The sequence below is a fragment of the Apostichopus japonicus genome, chromosome 14 (genome assembly GCF_037975245.1).
Source record: "Apostichopus japonicus isolate 1M-3 chromosome 14, ASM3797524v1, whole genome shotgun sequence".
In the NCBI taxonomy this organism is placed as follows: Eukaryota; Metazoa; Echinodermata; class Holothuroidea; order Aspidochirotida; family Stichopodidae; genus Apostichopus; species Apostichopus japonicus.
The window spans coordinates 18,578,616-18,598,299 of record NC_092574.1 but is presented as its reverse complement, the minus strand read 5'-3'; the positions used below and the strand labels follow the sequence as shown (position 1 = coordinate 18,598,299).

The 19,684-nt window shown below is 38.7% G+C and overlaps 2 protein-coding genes across 5 annotated transcripts; both read right to left on the bottom strand.

The window, feature by feature from the left end:
* Window positions 1-1,011: 1,011 nt before the first annotated feature.
* LOC139979839 (uncharacterized) lies at window positions 1,012-5,938 on the bottom strand. The gene is made up of 2 exons (XM_071990993.1): window positions 4,627-5,938; window positions 1,012-3,127 (listed from the first exon to the last, which is right to left on the bottom strand). Exons 1-2 carry the CDS (start codon window positions 5,879-5,881, stop codon window positions 2,991-2,993), a joined length of 1,392 nt encoding a protein of 463 aa, XP_071847094.1. The 5' UTR covers window positions 5,882-5,938; the 3' UTR covers window positions 1,012-2,990.
* A 1,700-nt stretch (window positions 5,939-7,638) lies between these two features.
* Window positions 7,639-14,563, bottom strand: LOC139979922 (trafficking protein particle complex subunit 2-like). 4 transcript variants are annotated; one of them, XM_071991154.1, is made up of 6 exons: window positions 14,452-14,563; window positions 12,948-13,078; window positions 12,076-12,161; window positions 10,619-10,678; window positions 9,884-9,971; window positions 7,639-8,827 (listed from the first exon to the last, which is right to left on the bottom strand). In XM_071991154.1, exons 2-6 carry the CDS (start codon window positions 13,038-13,040, stop codon window positions 8,729-8,731), a joined length of 426 nt encoding a protein of 141 aa, XP_071847255.1. In that variant the 5' UTR covers window positions 13,041-13,078; window positions 14,452-14,563; the 3' UTR covers window positions 7,639-8,728. The 4 variants fall into 4 exon arrangements, with proteins under 4 accessions (XP_071847255.1, XP_071847252.1, XP_071847256.1 ...); XM_071991151.1 differs by having other exon boundaries at window positions 14,384-14,542; XM_071991155.1 differs by having other exon boundaries at window positions 12,948-13,053; window positions 14,384-14,535.
* Window positions 14,564-19,684: the final 5,121 nt, after the last annotated feature.

Genomic DNA, 19,684 nt, shown 5'->3' with positions numbered 1-19,684 from the left:
AATTTGTCTCCTTAGCACAAACATATTCCTCATTGTAACTTAGCTTTGTTTTGACTGAATAAGTAACTTTGGGGTGAATAGTCAGTTGATAAATCTTCTAGATATATTGTATATGTTTTCAATATAGCATTAAGTAGTGTCCAAATTTGGTTTATGTTCTAAGGACAGTTTCTCAGCATCATACCATCAGGTGTGCCCCCCCCCCCCCCCCATATCATATCTTGAGGTGTTCTCTTCTGTTTGAACAGATTAAGTACACTTTTGCATAGAAAAATATAAAGTGTTTCAGTATTTGCACCCTATAAAATAAGATGCTGAAACATCTAAATTTGCATACAAGTGTTGTTTACAGTGACAGAGGAGGAATTTTGAAGGCATCTGTTTATTTGGTTGGCTATATTGTTATACCGTGGGTTGATTGTCAAATGCTCTTAGTTTCAGTAACATCTCCTGTAGGAAAGTCTACTAGTTTGTTCAAAAGAAAAGTCAATTTCTAAGGCTAAAGATTTGAAAGGTAATTGGATGTGTTGTTATTCATTAGAATTTGCAAAAGGAGAATGTTGCAGGTATATTACATGCAGTGAAATTGTTCTATAATTTGGATTGCTTATATTTTATGAGATTGAACGAGCTTTATATGTATAGATTCTAGACAAGTTTAGTCCTGGAATGGTTTATGAAATCTGGCGAGCTGGTCACGTTAAATGATATTCGCTACTATTTATTGAGGAAGTATTAATTCTAGATAGGACTTATATATTAACCAACATGCCAATAAACATTGTTATTGCTAGCATTGTTGTTGTATGAAATTAATTTGGGACAGTAAAGGCATTGTCACAAGGTGCACACTTGCTTGTACCAACTTGTAGTATTTTACCAGTCATGTATTGCGCACTAACCTTCCTGCCCTGCATGGACCATACTGTACATTGAAGATGCAGTGTAATTTTTGTTTGTACCTGCAAGTAAATTTTCATGTTTCATTTTCTATATTCTTATCTTTTACAGAAAGACACAAGATTATGCTGAAGTCGAAGGCACTGTACTGTATATGGAGAAGATGGTATCAGATTTGGTTCATCAAAGATGGAACGAGGAACTTGATCGAAGTGAACCTGAAGAATATCCCTCCAGTTTATCACTACACATTATCATGTCAGTTACACATAGCATACATCCACTACAATTCTTTTTGAATTTTCTCGTGTGACTTTTTAAGAAAAATACCTAATAAATTACCCTTATGTACTGTGCACTTTGCAGTTGAAAAAGATTCCTGTTTTCATAAATCACTGTGTGAACTGAATGAACTCACAGTGACATGAGCTTATCCTGGAAAGAAAACACTTCAGGAAGCCTTATAATAAAGTGACAAAGCTGGAGTTCTTTCTATCGCCATCCAGTCTTATAGTAATACATGGTTACTTCCAATGACTTATTTTTGGCTCAAGGGCAGTCTTAAATATGTATAACTAGGGCATGTATTATTATTCCATGTACAGCTTAATCTCAGTTTAACTGGACAGTTTAACTGTGAAAGGGATTGGTTTGTTTCTTCTTAGCACCTTTTAGGTTTGCTCATTATGTCTGAAAGTCCTGAGCTAAAATTGGGTCAGGCTAAAGCACCATTGGGCTTGTGAGATGTGGTACTCATTTACTGTAGCTCTAAGCCACTATTTGAATACTTGGATTGTTGTTAACATTACATCATTTGAGATTATAAAAGTTCATAAAAATTCAAGCATTAACACATGAAAAATGCAATTTTATGTTTCAATGGCCTGAGAAAGAACAGACACAAAGGAATCTGTCCAACAACATGGTGTGTAATAGATAAACAGGTCATGCAACCCCCCCACCCACCCACCCCCCACCCCTCCATCCAATTTGACATGTGAGTGACTGCAAGTGGAGGCAACCATATTCTCTTATCAATAAATCTCATACTCTTTATCTTATATTATTATATATGCTGGGGAAATTGAGTTTAGCAGTTAGTTTATGAGTTTATTGTCTGGTACAGTCGTATTTGGAGGCATTTGATGTGTCACACTCTATGCATATATCATATAAGTATAAGTCTTTAACCTTGAGTATGATATTACCAGGTATGTATGGTGATAGAATTAAAGGATTGTGAAATCTTCATAACCATGTCCCTATTTGCATCATTGTTTTTCATTGATATGATTGTTGAAATTATGTTATGTAAAACGGCAATGAAGTGGTCGACATTGTCAAGACCAATAAAGGGGAAAACCCCCCATTTTTTCTATTGTTTGGTGTAAATTTTATCCAATTGTTTATAGAGTTACAGCAAATTTACAAAACTGTGTTGCTTAGGTGACTCTCAAAATGCATCATCTTTCAAGTATAAACGAGGAAACAAATGGATAATATAGAAAATGTTTGCGTTTTGGCAAATCTTTGGCCTGATGAGGCCATATACCACAGTCTACATTCATCGCCACTTTCAGAATTGTGTGCAGTTGGGTTTTGGCCAAACTTTTGTTTGAAAATCGTGAACCATCTCTGGGGAGAACAAATCATCTTTATCTGTTGCATATAAATCAATTTTTCAGTAGTGCCCCCAAATATGCTATAGAAAATCGAATAACGGATAGTTACGTTGTAACTACAGCAAGCATTTTACAACCATCTTCAATTCATTTCTCTCTGAGATCCCATATTGTTTTGTGTAGCATTCTTTAATATATGAGAAAACATACAAAACCGTTTAGCTTGTTGAAATGGTTTGGGAGGGGTGGGGAATTGTACTGATCACATGTAAAGATTTGTTTGTTTTTTTGTGGTTGTTTTTTGGTTGAAAGGCAGATAAATTTGAAACTGCTTCAAATGAAATATTACAAACCTGGCATCACTTGTGTATAGACAAAACAGTTTATTAATCTATGATTATGCAATACTACAATCAACCAATAAAGACGTTCGTGTTGAAAGATACCCCCATAGCTGCAGCATCACTTCTACCAAAGAAATATAGCCGCCTTGTCGGTGTTCGCCAGGTAGATCAGGCAGTCAACAAATATAATGACGTCATGGAGTAGATTTGTCGGTGTGATCTGTAGGATGTCATATTTGAAATTCCGATGGTTCTCCCAACCTGTACATGCAAAGAAACACCACATACATACATGGGCGTCAACAGGTGGGGGACGGGGGGGGACATGTCCCCCCACTTTCAAAAGTGGAGGGGATATCATATCATTTGTCCCCCCCACTTTTCAGAGCAGTTATTAAAAAAATCACATGCATATGCGCGATTTTCTATCACAATTGCTGAGCTGAGTCAAGTAGAATCTAACTTAAGAATCATTATCAATAAATTGCACTGGAAATTAGAACAGTGCTTGGCCCTTTATCCCCCTTCCTCCGATATTCACCCTCCCCGCTTCGTCCGAGACCTCTGATAAAAGTTTGTGCGATGCTTGAACGATGTTTTAGAGTGTTTTGTGGAAGCACCCCTTCTCGCCAGAAATGGAATTCCCCTTGCCCTACACTGTGAATCAGAGAAAACGACGCATTTCAACTTGAAAACAAGTCGAAGACCCCACCAGGAAGGTAATATCATATATTTTAGGCCCTACAGACAGTATTCTGCCTGTATGCAGGGTATTATATGATACCAAACTACCGAAAATATTTCGTTTGAGATGGACGCTGTGTAATTCGTTTCCCTTGGTGTCAGAACGGCATCTTTCTACCAGTACTTTCTGTCGGAATTAAGTTTTGTGAGACAAAATTTCTCCTCACAGATCTGGTTCTGATGTAACTAAAAACGACTCAGGAAGGCCGTCTCCTGCGATCTAGCGGGTCTTATGTACCCAAAATTTTCTGGTACGCTACGCGCCAACCAATGGTGGCGCTCTGCTTAGATAGTATAGTGTCCCCCCCCCCCCCCCACTTTCTGAAACCTGCTGACGCCCATGCATACATAGTATGGTCAGCCCATGGACGTCTACAAATATTCTTTAGGTAATATTCTGGTTGAATTTTTTTTTCTTTCTTTTAGGTAATATCCCCACTGTTTTGTGTTAGGCTATAGCTTATTGAAATCAGTAGGCGTATAGTATAACGAAGACTGGTTTGGGATTTCAGGGCATATTCTTTCTCTTCCTTTCTCCTGTGGTGTAGCATTTTGACTCAATTGCTTAACCTTATGATATAGGGGAGGGGATGTTTTTTGTCACATTGAACATTGCACATGAACTCATCACCGCGCCCCTCTAACATTTGCATCGTTCTTCACGCTGACATTGCCATCTCTCTTTGCTGTTTACTTGTTACCCTGAGCAAGAAGCCTATATTTTCCATCGTGTAAGTTATTTGAATACGACGGTAGCGGCCGTTTATCTCTGCTTTTTTATAAGGAAAGTTGATATTATGTTACATAGCCTATCGTACTGGTATCAATCATAGTGAATAATAGTATTGGCATAGTGAAAATGAATTGTGTCAAACATATGTTGAATAATAATCACTACAAATTCGCACCTCCCCCAACATGGTCATATTTCCCCACACACTTGTATACCCTATAACCTTTGTATCACCCAGGTAATTGTGGTCGCTGCAAACGCGTCCATCCAATATAACGCTTACCGTTGTCTTTTGCTATTTGTTTCGCTTCTTCTAGGTTATCACAGGTCCCATACGCCTCCATCAGACCCATCATTAACTTGTTATGCCGGTGTGCTCTCAGACCACACCGTCTCAGATGACTAAATATTTTGTCCTTTCTGTTTAAAAGCTGTGATTCTGTCGATTTGTGATACCTGTCTATCATCTGGTTAGCGTTCAGTATAGTGTATTCCAATTTTACACGCTCTCCTTTAAATATGTAAGCCATAATCCGCCTCTCCAACTGAAACACAACTTCCCCGATTAACCGGTACGACGTCACGTGAGTTAAAGGAGGAGACACCGTCACACCGGCCCGCTTATCTGTTTTAGTTTCGTCCACCATATTAAATACGTGGCCACAATCGTTTAAATTTTGTTTCAGTTCGTCCGGCATCTTCGTTAAATTAAACCTTCTTTTCGACCATTTTTTCCGGCTTCCTTTAACATTCAAGGTTGACTTGTCGAGAACATGACTTTTCTTCTTTTGAAGACTTTTCGAAGAAGTCGATCTCAAAAGTCGAAACTGACTTCTCTGCCATCTGGTAAAATCAGACATAATTCTTTTCAAGTCCTTGAATTTTTTTACTTGGGCTGCCGTTTCTTTGCTGCAAGCAGTATCCGGCGAACTTATGTGCTTATACGGTGTTGCTTCTTTTGGAACAGCCGTTTGATCCGTTATTGCAGGCGTTTGATCCATTACTGGTGCTTGTCCATACTGTTGATCGTCGGCTGCTAAGCGATCGCTCGTCGACGTTTCGTGTATGTGCATGAGATTATTTTCCTTAACCGATTCACCTTTATTCGTTTGCTGATCTTGAAACCGTTTGTGATCTTTGTTTATCATAGTACCGTCGAGGTTGCTAATGTTGCTTCTCTCAACCGTCAAATCGTGAACGCAAAGCTCAGAGGAAGTGTCGGTGTCTTTTTTGATAGTCTGATTTTGTAAATCCATTCCTTCTTCAGTTACCTCGAAATTACTCAGATTTAGTGATGCCTGCTCCCAGTTTTTGATCAGCATTATCAAAGCTTCCCGAAATGTTTGATCAGCAGAGAGAATGGCACCTAGATTCTTTCGGAAATAATTTAACTCTTGTTTCATTTTCGCCATTTCATCAGTACTTTTGTCCACAAGTATTACCTTTCCGTTCTCATCTGTTGCAAGTTTTCTGCTTTGAATAAAATCACTTAAGCGTCCTTTATTGAAGGAGTTGCCATAAACGTTGATGTCTGCCATGAGTAGTTTGCTCGAAACTGTAATTAAGAGATTAAGGCCATGGTATTCGGACTATTTTCGGATTTAAATTTAAAAAGTCTTCGTACTTCCTCTAGACCTCCTTTAAGTAAAATAAGTAGCTATCACACCTAACAAGGATTGACAGACACTTTCTAGAGGTCAGTCAAGTCGATAGTTATCCCTTTCAAATAAGCCTAGTAACTTTGTTTACGCTGTTATCAGTATAGAAACAGATCATATGTTAAAAAACAGTACTCGACTCCTTCTGTTACGTCACTATTACTATATTGAACGCGTGCAAATAAACCTCAAATTAAAGCGTTTGAGTGCGTCTTGCGTATGGAATGGGATTCTTACAGCGTATGGCACTACATACCGTACTTAAAGGGACCGCCTTCGGCGCTATACTTGGAGATGGTCAGCTTAACTACAATGGAACGGACCATCAGCAGTATTATTTATCATTAATGAGACAGTTCCGGTCCTAGTCAGTGAACCTGTCTTTTTTTAAATACATTTACCCGATAATTGACCTTCTTAAATTCCGATTGACCGAATTGGCACGCAGGACCACGCCGAGCTGTTGGACAGCATCTTAGCGTGCGCGACTCAGTTGGATTAATTTGTCAATTTAGTTCCTCGCTTTACTTGTGGTGGACAAGTTACCCACTTTACCAAATCTATAAAGCGTAATAAGAGTAAATATTTGATCAAATACAACACCCTCAGGTGTGTTTATCTTGAAAGTTGGTGAACGAGTAGTCAGGCCCAGACAAAAATGATCTTCAAATAGGCTACTGAATCAAACTTACGGGCGACCCATTGCGCTACACAGAAAACTTCGTACCGATATTAAAACGGGTACCCGTGGACAGTTTCTACATTCACACTTAAGACACTATAGGCTACATAGCCCAGGCTAGTTGGCATCTCTTAATTACTATTCTTCTATCCAGAGATCTGCTGTAGCGCTTATCAGTAACTGTGTTTTCTTACACACTAATGTGAAGCCATGTCATGGGCGGGCGCGAAAGATCACCCTTGCGTACACATTTGCGCGTCGCAATTCCCTGGCGTAACATAACTTCCCGAATGTTTGGACACAGAATTATATGATTCAGCCGGGAAGCACTGTGCGCGTGCGTGAATAGTTGGCATTTTATTTAATGCAGTTTGTGTGTAGAAACGTCATCAGTATAGTTGAAAGTTAAAAACAAGGACGTCGTGGTGAAGGCATGGTGTAACATTTAGAGTGTTCTTTTTTTAATCATCATTATCCTACAGAGAGAAAGATTACTACCCCTATTCATAATTACAGATGTGCCTTATGATTGTGCCTTACGAGTTTAGTGGATCTGGTGTTTCTTGGGGTGCGAATTGGGAAATCTGGGGTGCTTTAATTCTGAAGTGCTACATTATTCACCAAGCTGCAGTGATTATGAATGGGCTCCTGCCCTCCCTCAGTATTTGAGAAAGTAGTCAGATGTTTGAGGGCATTCTCGTCCATCGAATGGGGGGGGGGGGTGGGGAGGGAGGGGTGGCAGTACCGGGGAAGTGTTGGTGCTAAGTTGACATGAAAATTATATGCCTGCATCCTACTTCTTTGAACAATCACCGGAAATAGGCTTGATATACATATAAAACTGTGCGTTTAGCACAGAGATAAGATTTCACATGAGCTTCTGTTGGTTTCTTAATCCTTGGGAAATACCAGGGAAATGGACCCCACTTTTACACAAGAACACAAACACACGATCTTTTGGTTGGGTACCATATAATTTATTTCATATTTACATACTTTTTATACTAGTTAACATTTCTTACCAACTCAGTTACATTCATACGACAGTACATGATATATTAACAAATACAGTAGCATCAGTTGTGTTACAATTTCAGGTCAGGTCTGATCGTCCCAAATTGTAACCGCCAAAGAACAAAACCCATTTTCAGCCTCATATCCTCCTGTGTATTAATTTAACGAGGCTATAAAGCATATGATGTTAACAGAACTCTAAAAATCTGCTTTGCTCACTGTAGGCTCTTATGGTAGTGTATCATACAAGGGCATCCACATGGGTGGTTGTATCAAAAAATTAAAAAATGTTATAACTGTTCTCTCTCATTAAATGCTTCCATTCTGATGAGATCTGCTTACTCCCCTAACCACACTCTCCCACCAGTCCACTTGATTTTTTTTGCTGCACAATCCATGGTGTCAATTATCTTCACTGGAGTTGCACTGTGACTGGGAGTGACAAATATTAGAATCTACTACTGTAAATATAAAGTTTGAGCAACTAAACATCTTACAAACTGTACTTCAAATCAGCTTCTCAGACATGTTCATTTGGCTGAATACCAGTCATGATGTTAACAGTGATGAACAGTGATGAAGTTAACTCCCCCCCCCACCCTCACTACCCCTCTTTCCAGCATCCCCCTCTCAAATTAAATGCATAACATAAATGGATAATCCAGTTTTTGCCAGTAGATTAGCATAACAAACTAGTAGCTCTTCTCATACGATATCACCTACCCTTCCCACACTACCCCCTACCAATCAAGCTTAATTGCACATTTTTTGAAAGTACTGTCAGTCAACATATTTTTCTATTTTGATCACTGCTGACAGACATCACTAAATACTCTGTTCATTTCCTGGGTAAGCCATTGTTGATAAGTGTACTATACAATACACAACTTCAGAATGCTAACATAGTTTTCATATTGCATCAGCATTTCCCTTAAAAACTATCTGATAGCAATAGATATTTGGATGTGGCAGCTTCTGTCCTTGCTGTTGACTTCTGATGATGCTGTTGACTTCTGATGGTGCTGCATCCTTCAACTAGTCAGGTACCGCCGGGCTAGAAAGAGGGCTTTCTTCTCGAATGCAGTCGACTTGATAGGTCGGCCTGGGTCATAGAATGGATTCAAGCAATACTGAAAGTGGAAGAAATATAAACATTGCGATGCTATGTTAAATAATGGATGTGTTTGCTAACTTTGGAACTAAATGTTCAGGTTTCTTCATTCTGTTACATTCATTGATACAAAAGATAATCATTGGAGTGTTTTTGTTCTGCTATGTAACGCCATAGTTTTATGAATGTTTAAGCAGATTTTGTGTTAAGTTTGGATACTTTTCATACTATTCAAATGTCATAACAATATACTGTTAGTGTGCATAGAAAAATTTCATTTCAGATAAAGAAGTTAAATTGTGAAATTCTCTAATTTGATTTCCCATGTGATAATAACGACATGAAAAAGTGTTTTGAGAATCAAATACTGGGGGTAGAGGTGGAACAGAATTCAGTAAGTATTGAAACAGAAACCTTTGTGGAATACATCCAGGAATGTGTTTTAGTTCAAGTAATATTACATTGAGTTACAACTGGCAGGCTTGCTCAGCTACCTTATAGCACAAGTCACATATTCAATTCTTTGACCAGTAAACATCAAAGAAAACAATAGTTATGCATGTATGTATGTGCACCAAAAAGCCAACATGCTTTTGTCACATCTTTCAACATTTTTGCATCATGTATGTTCTTGAATATGTAATTGTATAAGAACTTGAATGTATAAGAATATGTTATGTAATGAACATTTAATGTATAAGGGTAAATTTATTCAGATTTTTTTGACCACTGCTTCAATCTGTTGCACTGAGGGACAGAGATGCAGAAAAACTACTGAGTTCTAATCAAATCCACATTCTAAGGCAAAGCTGATAGGTATATCTTTGTTCTTATATGGCTGTGTGTCATAGCTAATCCTGCAGAATAACCTACAGAGAATGATAAGGACCAACAAACCATGAATGACCAGTGATATTCCACTTGCTGTGAAATCAATGAAAATACCTATATGATTTTCCATTCAGGAAAGTTGTTTTCTTTAGTTTGCTTTTTCATTCTAAATAGAATTTCTGCTTCATTCAGTCTCTCACTTCACATTGAGTGGGGTTTGAAGAAAAACAAAACTTAGAGTTACCTTGATGAAGATTTCGTAGATGTCAGAAAAGAATGTTTTGATGCCGTCTTCATTCTTGGTGTCATGTAACATTAAGAATCTAACATGTGTGTAACATTAAGGAACATGAAAGAGATGAATGAATTCATTAAAAAAAAACTCACCCATGCAATAATATTCTCTTGTGGATTATATCAAATGAATGTGAGTGAGATTATATTTGGTCAGGTTACATTCTAAGTCCATTTGGCTTCTGACTACAGTAGCAGCCTTTGTAAGAAACTCATGTAAATGTACACAGCCCATAGGCTTCTGAATAATGTACTTAGAAAGAAAACTGATCAAAGCACTTGGTCATCCTATTTAAATATTTGTCAGTTTTCATGCCAATAGGCTTTTCTTTGGATGAATTATGGGCAAAACACCTGCAGCATTGCTAACACCTTTTGAATACAGCCAACCCTGTCATGATATTATAATGGACTTCCTCCCTTCCCAACCACCCTCTTCTACCTCAATACACTTCAATCATTTACTTTCATGTGCTTTGTCATGTGATATCCACAGAAATCAAGTCACATAATCAATTCTTTGCCCAGTAAACATCAAAGTAAACAATAGTTATGTATTATAATGAACTTCCTCTCACTCTAGTGCACTACACTTGCCCCATTTATTTTGATGCCCACAGAAATCTGCATGTTGGTTTAGTAGAAGCTGTAAATAAAATAGCATTGGTTTGAATAAAGGATATGTCCTGCCGTCACAAAAGCCGAAACAAACCACTCGTTAAATTTGTCGACTGCCTTGAAGTACCTTCAAAAGAAAAGTAAAAGATTTTATAATTATTAAATGCCAAACTAGCCTTAATTAGACAAAGAACACCTCAATTCTACAGTAGATATAATATCAATTAATCAAGTCTACTGATCTATAGCATTGAAATTTTCCACAGATAGGGTTGTGTTTGAAAACAGATAGGGTTGTGTTGGGGAATCAGTCACTGTTTTCTTACTTTTGGTAATTGGAACAAATAGATCTCAAAATAACAGGAAAGCCACAATATGTCACCATACAGTAACTCACTTCTAACAGTATACAGTAGTTTATAAAAGACAGGCGTTAACAGAAATGAATCAGTAAGCTGGTCAGGGAGTTTCCCATTGGCTTTTAATGCATTTGCAGTAACCAGAAGTGGATTTACTGTAGGTACAGTATTTACTGCTATACAGTAAATGATTACAAATATTTGTATTATATTCTGATATAATAGAGTAGTAGTGACTGAGCCTGTCAATGAACAGCTAGTGTACAGGTCTGTATGCTGAAAATATTTCATTTCAAAAAGATTTGAATAGATAACCAGTTCTGTAAGAGTTGGTTCTACCAGATACTATCATTTCCGTAAGATTCAAACAGAGATAATTTGACTTGTTCGGGAAGAAAAAAGCAAAAAGAAAAAATAATATTCCAAGCACTTTGGGTGGTATGTAGAATGAAAAGGAAGGTGATTGACCGAATGGTAACCAGGGCATACAATGCTAAAACGACTACCAGTTCACCCTAGGTATGGCACAGCGACAGTGCTGAGGTTGTGAGGAGACATGTAAGCAGGGTATCAAATATAAATGACACATTAAGAGCATAAAGCCTTAATTTAAGAACTAGGATGCTCTGACAAAGCTCCAATGGAATGAGGTTCCTAGAGTTACTATCATGGCTTTTCTTCTCATACTGTTACCGTGAGAACATCAATGTACAATGCATAGCAGTATTTGAGTCATCTCATGCCAAAGAGACAATTTTATATGAGACCACTACATGGGTCTGTGCTATGGGAGCACATTTATGACATAAAAATTGATTTCTGTTACAAATAGCGCATTCTGTTTGTTGGCTGGTAGCATAAATAGTGTATACTAAAATATTCTATTCTGCTCTCCACTTTCAGGAATTAATTCAATTCTCACACTATAGGAAGCGACTTTGAGGTTTGCGAGTTTCTACTGCATCTCATAAATCAATCAAAATGCAGTTCTGTATACACAAACTGCTATACTTTTCATCTTTGCATCTGTGTTAACTATTTAATTTGGCCACTTAACATACAATTTTTTAGTTTATTATATGCAGTTCCAGTAGTTTGGGTACCAGCTGTAAACATTAATGATTAATCCCTTGGAACAATTCAGGCATGTATGTGAAAGACTTACATATTTGGAGATGTCCATACGTACTCATCAACCAGGTCAAGTGCTGCATGTGCGATAAATTGGTTCAGGTGTCTATGGTCATCTTTCTAAACGATTTAAGAAAGATGATATTTGTCCAATAAGATCTGGAGATATACAGTGTATCAAGCAATGCTAAATGCTGCAACAATATCTTAAAGTTCTATGTTTCCAGGAGAACATCAAGTGCATTATCGAAGTTGAGAGAGTAACACACTACAAGAGTGAGCATCATTACAGTTCAAACTGTACCCTTAGGACTGTATTTTTTGCCTCACTGTACTCAGTCATCCAAGCTTTATTTGTTTGTTTACATTCTCCATGAAGACACACATACATACAGGTTATTAAATTTATATTGATTGATTGATTCCAAAAATAAAGTTTCAAAATGTGTTCTTTCATCTTCTTCTTCACATAACCAAACTTAAAGTGATCGCACTTGTTACATTTCGTACGGACAAAGAAGATGTAAACATTGCGCAAAACATTACGTGTCGTGTTTATTTGCTACTCTTGCTGTTCCTCATTCTAACCTCGTCCGAGGTGTCAGATATTTAAATACGATTAATTACTACAACACTGATGGTCAGGACAGGTTAACCATATTAACTGACTAACAGCAGCATCAACATCAGTAAATAATTTAAAAACTTCCTTTACGAATGGTTCAAAACAAAGTGATGTATGTGCTTATCGACAGATCAATTATTCTCACACAAGAAATGGATTGAATATAATTTTCATAGCATTTATATTGCGTGGGAAAAATATTTCAGCAGAAGACAAATTCTGGAATTTGTACTCTCAATTCCACACCATTGTGAAGATGTACAGTACCGTATATACATTACCTTGTCTGAGCCCTTTGAGTTTGGCGAGTATTCAAATTCAAAGATTGGGTTGTCATGCTGCCCAACGATGACAAAGTAGTAACTTCCTGACATTGTAAAAAGTTGTCTTTAAAGTTAAAAATGAAAGATATCTGCAATTAAAAAAACAGACATGAGAAATAGCAAATATAAATAGCAAATCCCTTTTAGTAGGATATGCTATATAGGTATCTATTATCATGAATCTTGGATATGCAACATTTTACTACAGTAATCAGTGTGATAACCTTACTGTAAATGGGGGCCCATTTGTATTCACTTTATGTGAATGTACAATAGGTAATACAAATGCAGTAAAATTTTGAAATGTCCTACTTCATGTCAGCATTTACAGGACTTTGATATTTGCATAGTTTCGATGAATATTTAGGGGAATGTTTAGTTGCCAAAAGTATTTAACACCATCTCTGCCTCTCCCCAAATATGTTGTTGTTACAAGTTTGTTATTATTTAGAGTTTAGATTCTTCATCCTCATAAACTGGTGAGCACTTTCTTCTTAAAATACCTTGATGTAAGAATTCCAGCAGCCAGACAAATAACAAGGTAAGTATGGCTTGTTTGTCCAACTGCTGGGTGCCTTGTGTGCCTGGTTGAATGGTAAAGGCACCAATGTTTGGTTTCACCTTGTTCAAGCATTTCTTCGTGATTTATATACCGCATTTATCTTTTCCGCTGGCTGCCATGATGATACTAATATAAGGTGACCAGACGTCCCCGATTTTCGGGGACAGTCCCCGATTACAGGTTGCTGTCCCTGATGAACAAGTGTCCCCGAAAATGTCACCAATTCGTCAAAATGTTCAGGAATTTTGAAAATATCCCACATTAGTAAAATAATTGTAAAAACAAAATTTAGTCAAGTGTGCAGTGGCAGAACGGAACACACCAGTATTTCAGGTGGGCCAGTGTAAAGTGGAATATATGCTACATCGATCTAGCCTCTAGGGCACTCTTTCGTAAAGTATATATTTTCATCTAAGATAAAGCTATATTTTTAAAAATAAAATTGATTTAAAAAGTGCTTCTAAGTATCACCATTTTACATCAAAGCACTGTAGGCACTTGAAAGTTTTCCAAAAGTGAGGGGGACACCCCCTCCCCCTAGACCCCTCCCCTATATCAGGCACACAATAAATGTCCCTGATTCCAGTCTGGCAAATATGGTCACCTTATACTAATAGGCGTAACCTTGTGGAAATCATACTAGCATTTATGGTATTTGGAAGTTGAATATGTACAGGCTACAGACTAGTATAGATTTCGTTAGGCTATAGCCCTAGTATGTTAGTTAGGCCTAGGCTAGGCCCTAGTCTAGGTGTTTCAATCAATGTCTAACGAAGAAATGAAGTTTAAACTTAATCATTAATACATACAAACTTGATCTACACGTACTTACATTTCCAATCACGCACTCTTTAGAGCTTGGAATTGGAAATAATTGTCCTTTCACAAAGTTTCACTCACTTTTGAATTGTAATACTAATAGGTGTGTGCGTATGCGTAGACGGGAATGTCAGTCAACTCGGTACAAAACCAACTCGGCAAATACCAACTCGGTACGTACCGAGTTGGTATATACCAAGAGTTGGTCATGACCAATTCGGTACAGTTTAGAAATGCCAACTCGGTACTGTACCGAGTTGGCCATATACCAACTCGGAACAGGTTACTTAGGTATTTTTGCATCGAAAATGCATTTTTTTTTTTAAACGTGTAATTCCTTATGCAAAAAACTTCATTCAAGTGATACAATGTTTTAAACAAAAGTTAATTTTCAGCCGCTTAGCATATTTGAGAAAAGTTTAATGTATGCAATTTTCTGGACGGAAGTCAAAATGATATCATGAGCAGGCGCGTATCCAGGATTTTCTAACCCGGGGGCGCGAATTACTATCTAAGCGGAGCGCCACCATCAGTTGGCGCGCAGCGTACAAGAAAATTTCTGGTTTTGATACCCCCCCCCCCCCCCAGATCACCGGAAACGGCACTTCTCAGACTTGAAATGACCAACCAGATGTACACTTTTGGCCTGAGAATCAAGTATTTCCTAATAGTTTTTTTTCCATCCATAACCTTTTTGAAGATTGTCAACCCGGCACACGTCATGTTCGACCTGATCTCATCTCCCGTGGGTCTTTGCTTTTGTAGGTGATTCTACGTCGCGGCCCACAATACCCGTCAGCCCCACTTTTCAAGGTTTTAAGCCCCAAATTCGTTCAGAATTTGAAAATTCACATTTCTCGTGAATAAACTCACTTCAAAACATACCCATAATGTTGTACAAAATTTCATCTATGGACAACCAATATAGAAAATGCAAAAAAGGGATTACAAAATTCCGTCTACCTTCTACATGGTCACCTAACATGACTTTTAGTAAAAACCTAGAGGACTACTTGGAAGCAACACAAACCGAATTGGCAAGTGTTACTATCCGAAACGCCAATAGCAACACGCATAAGGCGGAACGTTTTGCACTAAATGCAATTAAAAACGACCGCTCTATTATTGTCAAACCCTTCGATAAAGGAAGAGGCATTGCTATATTGAATCACTCAGACTATCAAGCCGAAATTGAAAGGCAATTAACTAGTCACCACTACGAAAAGTTAAAAAGTGATATGACGTTTCAAACTAAAAGTTTAGTCCAGGAAACACTAATTGATATGTTCTCTGCAAAAGAGATCGATAAAAGCACCTTCGAGTACTTGTCACCATATAGCCACAAGATCCGCACACCGGTCATATATGTGCTAACAAAAATTCATAAAGCACCCCCGGCTAACTCAAAATTTGCCGGTAGACCGATAATAAGTGGTAACGGATCACCGACCGAAAAAATATCGGAATTTGTGGACTATTTCTTGCTTCCTATTGTAATAAAACAAAGCACTTATGTGAAAGACACAAATCACATTCTGCAAATTTTGAAAGCCACCCCGTTACCAAAAACGGTAGTACTCGCTACACTCGATGTCGTCGCCATGTATACCAATACTCCCCAAGAGGAGGCATTAGATATATGTCAAGAAGTCTATGAAAAGACGGAACAAAGCGAATATGGAATAAATAAAATATCTTCCATATCCATGCGCAAACTAATTGAACTCATCTTAACAAGAAACTGTTTCGAGTTCAATAACCAATTCTATCTACAAAAGATCGGTTGCGCCATGGGTAGCCAAGCCTCTCCGGAAATCTGCGATATCGTCATGCATAGACTTGAAAACCAGATTTTACCGACAGATAATAAAATCTTAAAATGGCTCCGCTATAGAGATGACATTCTATTGCTCTACGACGGTACACATCAGGGACTTGAACACCTAGTAGAAAGGTTGAATGAAGTCCACCGCTTCTTAAAGTTTACGGTAGAAATATCAAACACCGAGGTAACATACATAGATTTGAAAATCTTCAAAGGTACAAGGTTCGAAACCAATGGGTTATTATAGACACTAAAGTCCACACCAAACCCACGGAAACCTTCCAATACCTCGACAGAAACTCTGCACACCCACTTGCCACTTTTAAAGGCTTCATTAAAGGGGAAATATTACGATACGCACGTCTCTGTAACAACGAGACTGACTTCTTAGAGAAAAAGAATGCGTTCACAGAGAAACTGTTACTCCGTAACTATATGAAAGAGGAAATTGCCACAGCCACTAAAGGCATAAAATTTGAAAACCGTAGGCAATACCTCACTACCAATCCTAAACAAAAGGAACCACCACTGGTGTTCAAGCTTACCTATACACCCCACATCAAAACCACGCATTTGAAAAAAGCACTTTTGAAACATTTGCACTTAATTTCGCAACACGCGGAATTATCCAAACTGTTTCCAAAAGAACCGATTCTTGCCTACAAAAGGGCCCAAAATCTCAAAGATTTACTTGTTAACTCAAGGTTTCGTACTAACGAAGAATCAGCTGACTCTCAAGGTTCACACGAAGCTCTTTTAGATGCTCTTATAGATGCACTATGAGTCCATAAAAACTCGTGCACAGAAAATAGATGCATTTTGAGAACGAGACGCTCATGCCGAATATAAAAAATTCAAAGGCTTACTACTGATGAAGCTCCACCTATAAAAGTTGAGAGCAGAAACCGGTCTAGTTGGTCATAAGAACCTACGCTAGTCTTTCTTACTATTAAAAGTACACTCAATTCACCTAATAGGTGCAATTATGTTTCACCATGAGGAGCATGCTATAAGTTCATGTTCTTCGGGCCCTCCCTTAAAAATACTTCAGGTTCTTGGCTACTACGTTGCGTTAGATAGTGTAAAACCGCCTACACCCCCATTTCATAACGGCTATTATAAGACTTGGTTGAAGGAAATGAAAATTAGCAGATATTTCCGAAACCGAACACTACACACATAGGCGTAGGAGGCGCGGCGGCAGTGGCGGAGCTAGGGGTATTGGTCAGGAGGGGCGAGAATGGTCTGTAGGGGCGCTTTCGACACTATCTAAACGGAGCGCCACCACTGGTTGGCGCGTAGCGCACAGACAATTTTTGAGTAAAGATACTCCCTAGATCGCCGGAAATGACCCTTTCAGGGCCTGGCTAATTTGCAGATAAACGAAGTATAGGGTGTCATCGCCAAATTACACCAACAAAATGTGGCAAATGTCAATAAGTAGATGAGAGCGCAATAGAAAAGTCAATAATCTAGAATAAGTAAAAAGTGGTAAAGAGCTGAAAAAGGCGCCAACAGTCCATTTGAGTCCGTCAGGGGGGGCATCCGCCCCCTGACCGTATGGACGCTCCGCCACTGCGCGGCGGGGGTGCAGCCCCTAATTCGCCATTACTAATGTAAAAGAGAGTTTTGACATAATTGGACCTCCATGCTTTTTATACATCTACATGAGACATGTCGTTGTTTACATTAGCATCCCGCGGTATACTGCGCAATTTGAACGGACCGTACGGTACATGATGGCATGCGATGTAATAACCGATGCTTGCTTATATGATATTGACATTGACACGCTGAACGCGCGCTTCGCGCGCGAAAATCTTTGGTTATTTTTTCAGGCAAGTCGGACAGTTTTGAGGCTTTTCATCCTGGAACGCCATTTTCATGCTCACTGATATGATGTGATATCTGCTGTTTGCGTTACAAATTCGAACAGGCGCGTAGCGAGGAATTTGCCAAGGGAGGGGCGAAGCCTGTAGGCAAATTATCTAAGCGTAGCGCCACCATAGGTTGGCGCGAAGCGTACAAGAAAATTTTGGCCGAAAATGTCTCCCAGATCGCTGGAAATGACACTTCCCAGGCCTTGTAAGTTGCATCTAAGCACTTTCTATTTTGAAATTACTTAGCGATATCATTTAAAAAAATGCTGAATGGGGGGGGGGGGCGGTCGCCCCCATCCCAAAATGCGTCATGTTCTCCGACGACACGGTCGAGTTCGAGACCAGCCACAGTTGGTTTCATAGCACAATTCTACACACGCGTTATGATAGACCATATATAGTATATATATAGATCATTAGTGAGAAAGGAAAATGGAAACGTCAAAAAAATGCAGTTGTCGGTGTATAAGGGGTAGGGTGAGGCACACTTTTACGAAATCATTGATCCGTCACTGGCTACCCTTCAGCGCTGTAATGATGTCACTGTTCCTCTTTCTCTTCCCGGTGTCTTCGCGTTTTTCTTCTACTCCCTCCTTTTCTCCTTCTTCTCTCTTTCTTCTTTTTCTTTTCCCTTCCTTCCTCTCCTCCTCCTCTTTTTCCCCTCTTTTTTCCTTTTTTCTTCTCTTTTTTTTTCTCTCCTCTTTTTCTTACCCGGGGGGCGCGCGCCCCCAACGCCCCCCCTGGATACGCACCTGATGAGAAACAAAGGACATGGCTCTTTCAACCCGTCTGCCAGTACAATTTAAGTAAAGCTAGCCTGCAATCAGTGGCGTAGGAAGGTACTTTTGAGTGGGGGGCTGAAGACTGATGGCCGGCCTGGGGAGGGGTCTAAGGGGAGGTGGTGTCCCCCTCCCCATTGGAATTTTTTGCATTTCCAGGTGGCCTCAGATGCAATTTGGTGCAATATAGCACACTTCAACACCCACTCCATTTGTAAACTTAAGTGTATTTTCACCTGGCCTTAGATGCAATTTGGTGCTCCAAATGAGATTTTTTTTCTCATTTGGAAATGAAAAAGGGGTTTTCTGACTTGCGGAGCGGGGGGGGGGGCGGAATGATACTTCCACCCCTCCACGTTTTTCACTGGGGGGGCTGGCGCCCCCCAGCCCCCCGGTTCCTACGCCCTTGCCTGCAATACTATTCAGGTTTTCTTTGTACCCAATTCTGTTTCTCTTTTCAACCTGAGGGTTGTTAGAAAGGTTTCTTTTGTTTTATAATCGTGTTTGTTTGTTTTTGTTATATGTATATATATATGTATATATGTGTATATTTTTTCTCACATGTGTGGATATTGTTGCTGTTGATATTCTTACCTTTTCATTCAACTTTTCTGTGTTTTGTTTGTACTAGGCTAATATTTAACTGTATTCTGTATGTAACTTCAAAACTTTGATTTTTTATTTGTTTTGCTGCAGGGCGACAAATTTCCATATCTTATGGACGAAATAAATCTCTATCTCTATCTCTCTATCCATGCCAAATTTTACCTCCCAAGTTAGAGTGTAGAGATAGCTAATTACTTATGCGGCTGCACTGGGCCTGTTATGTA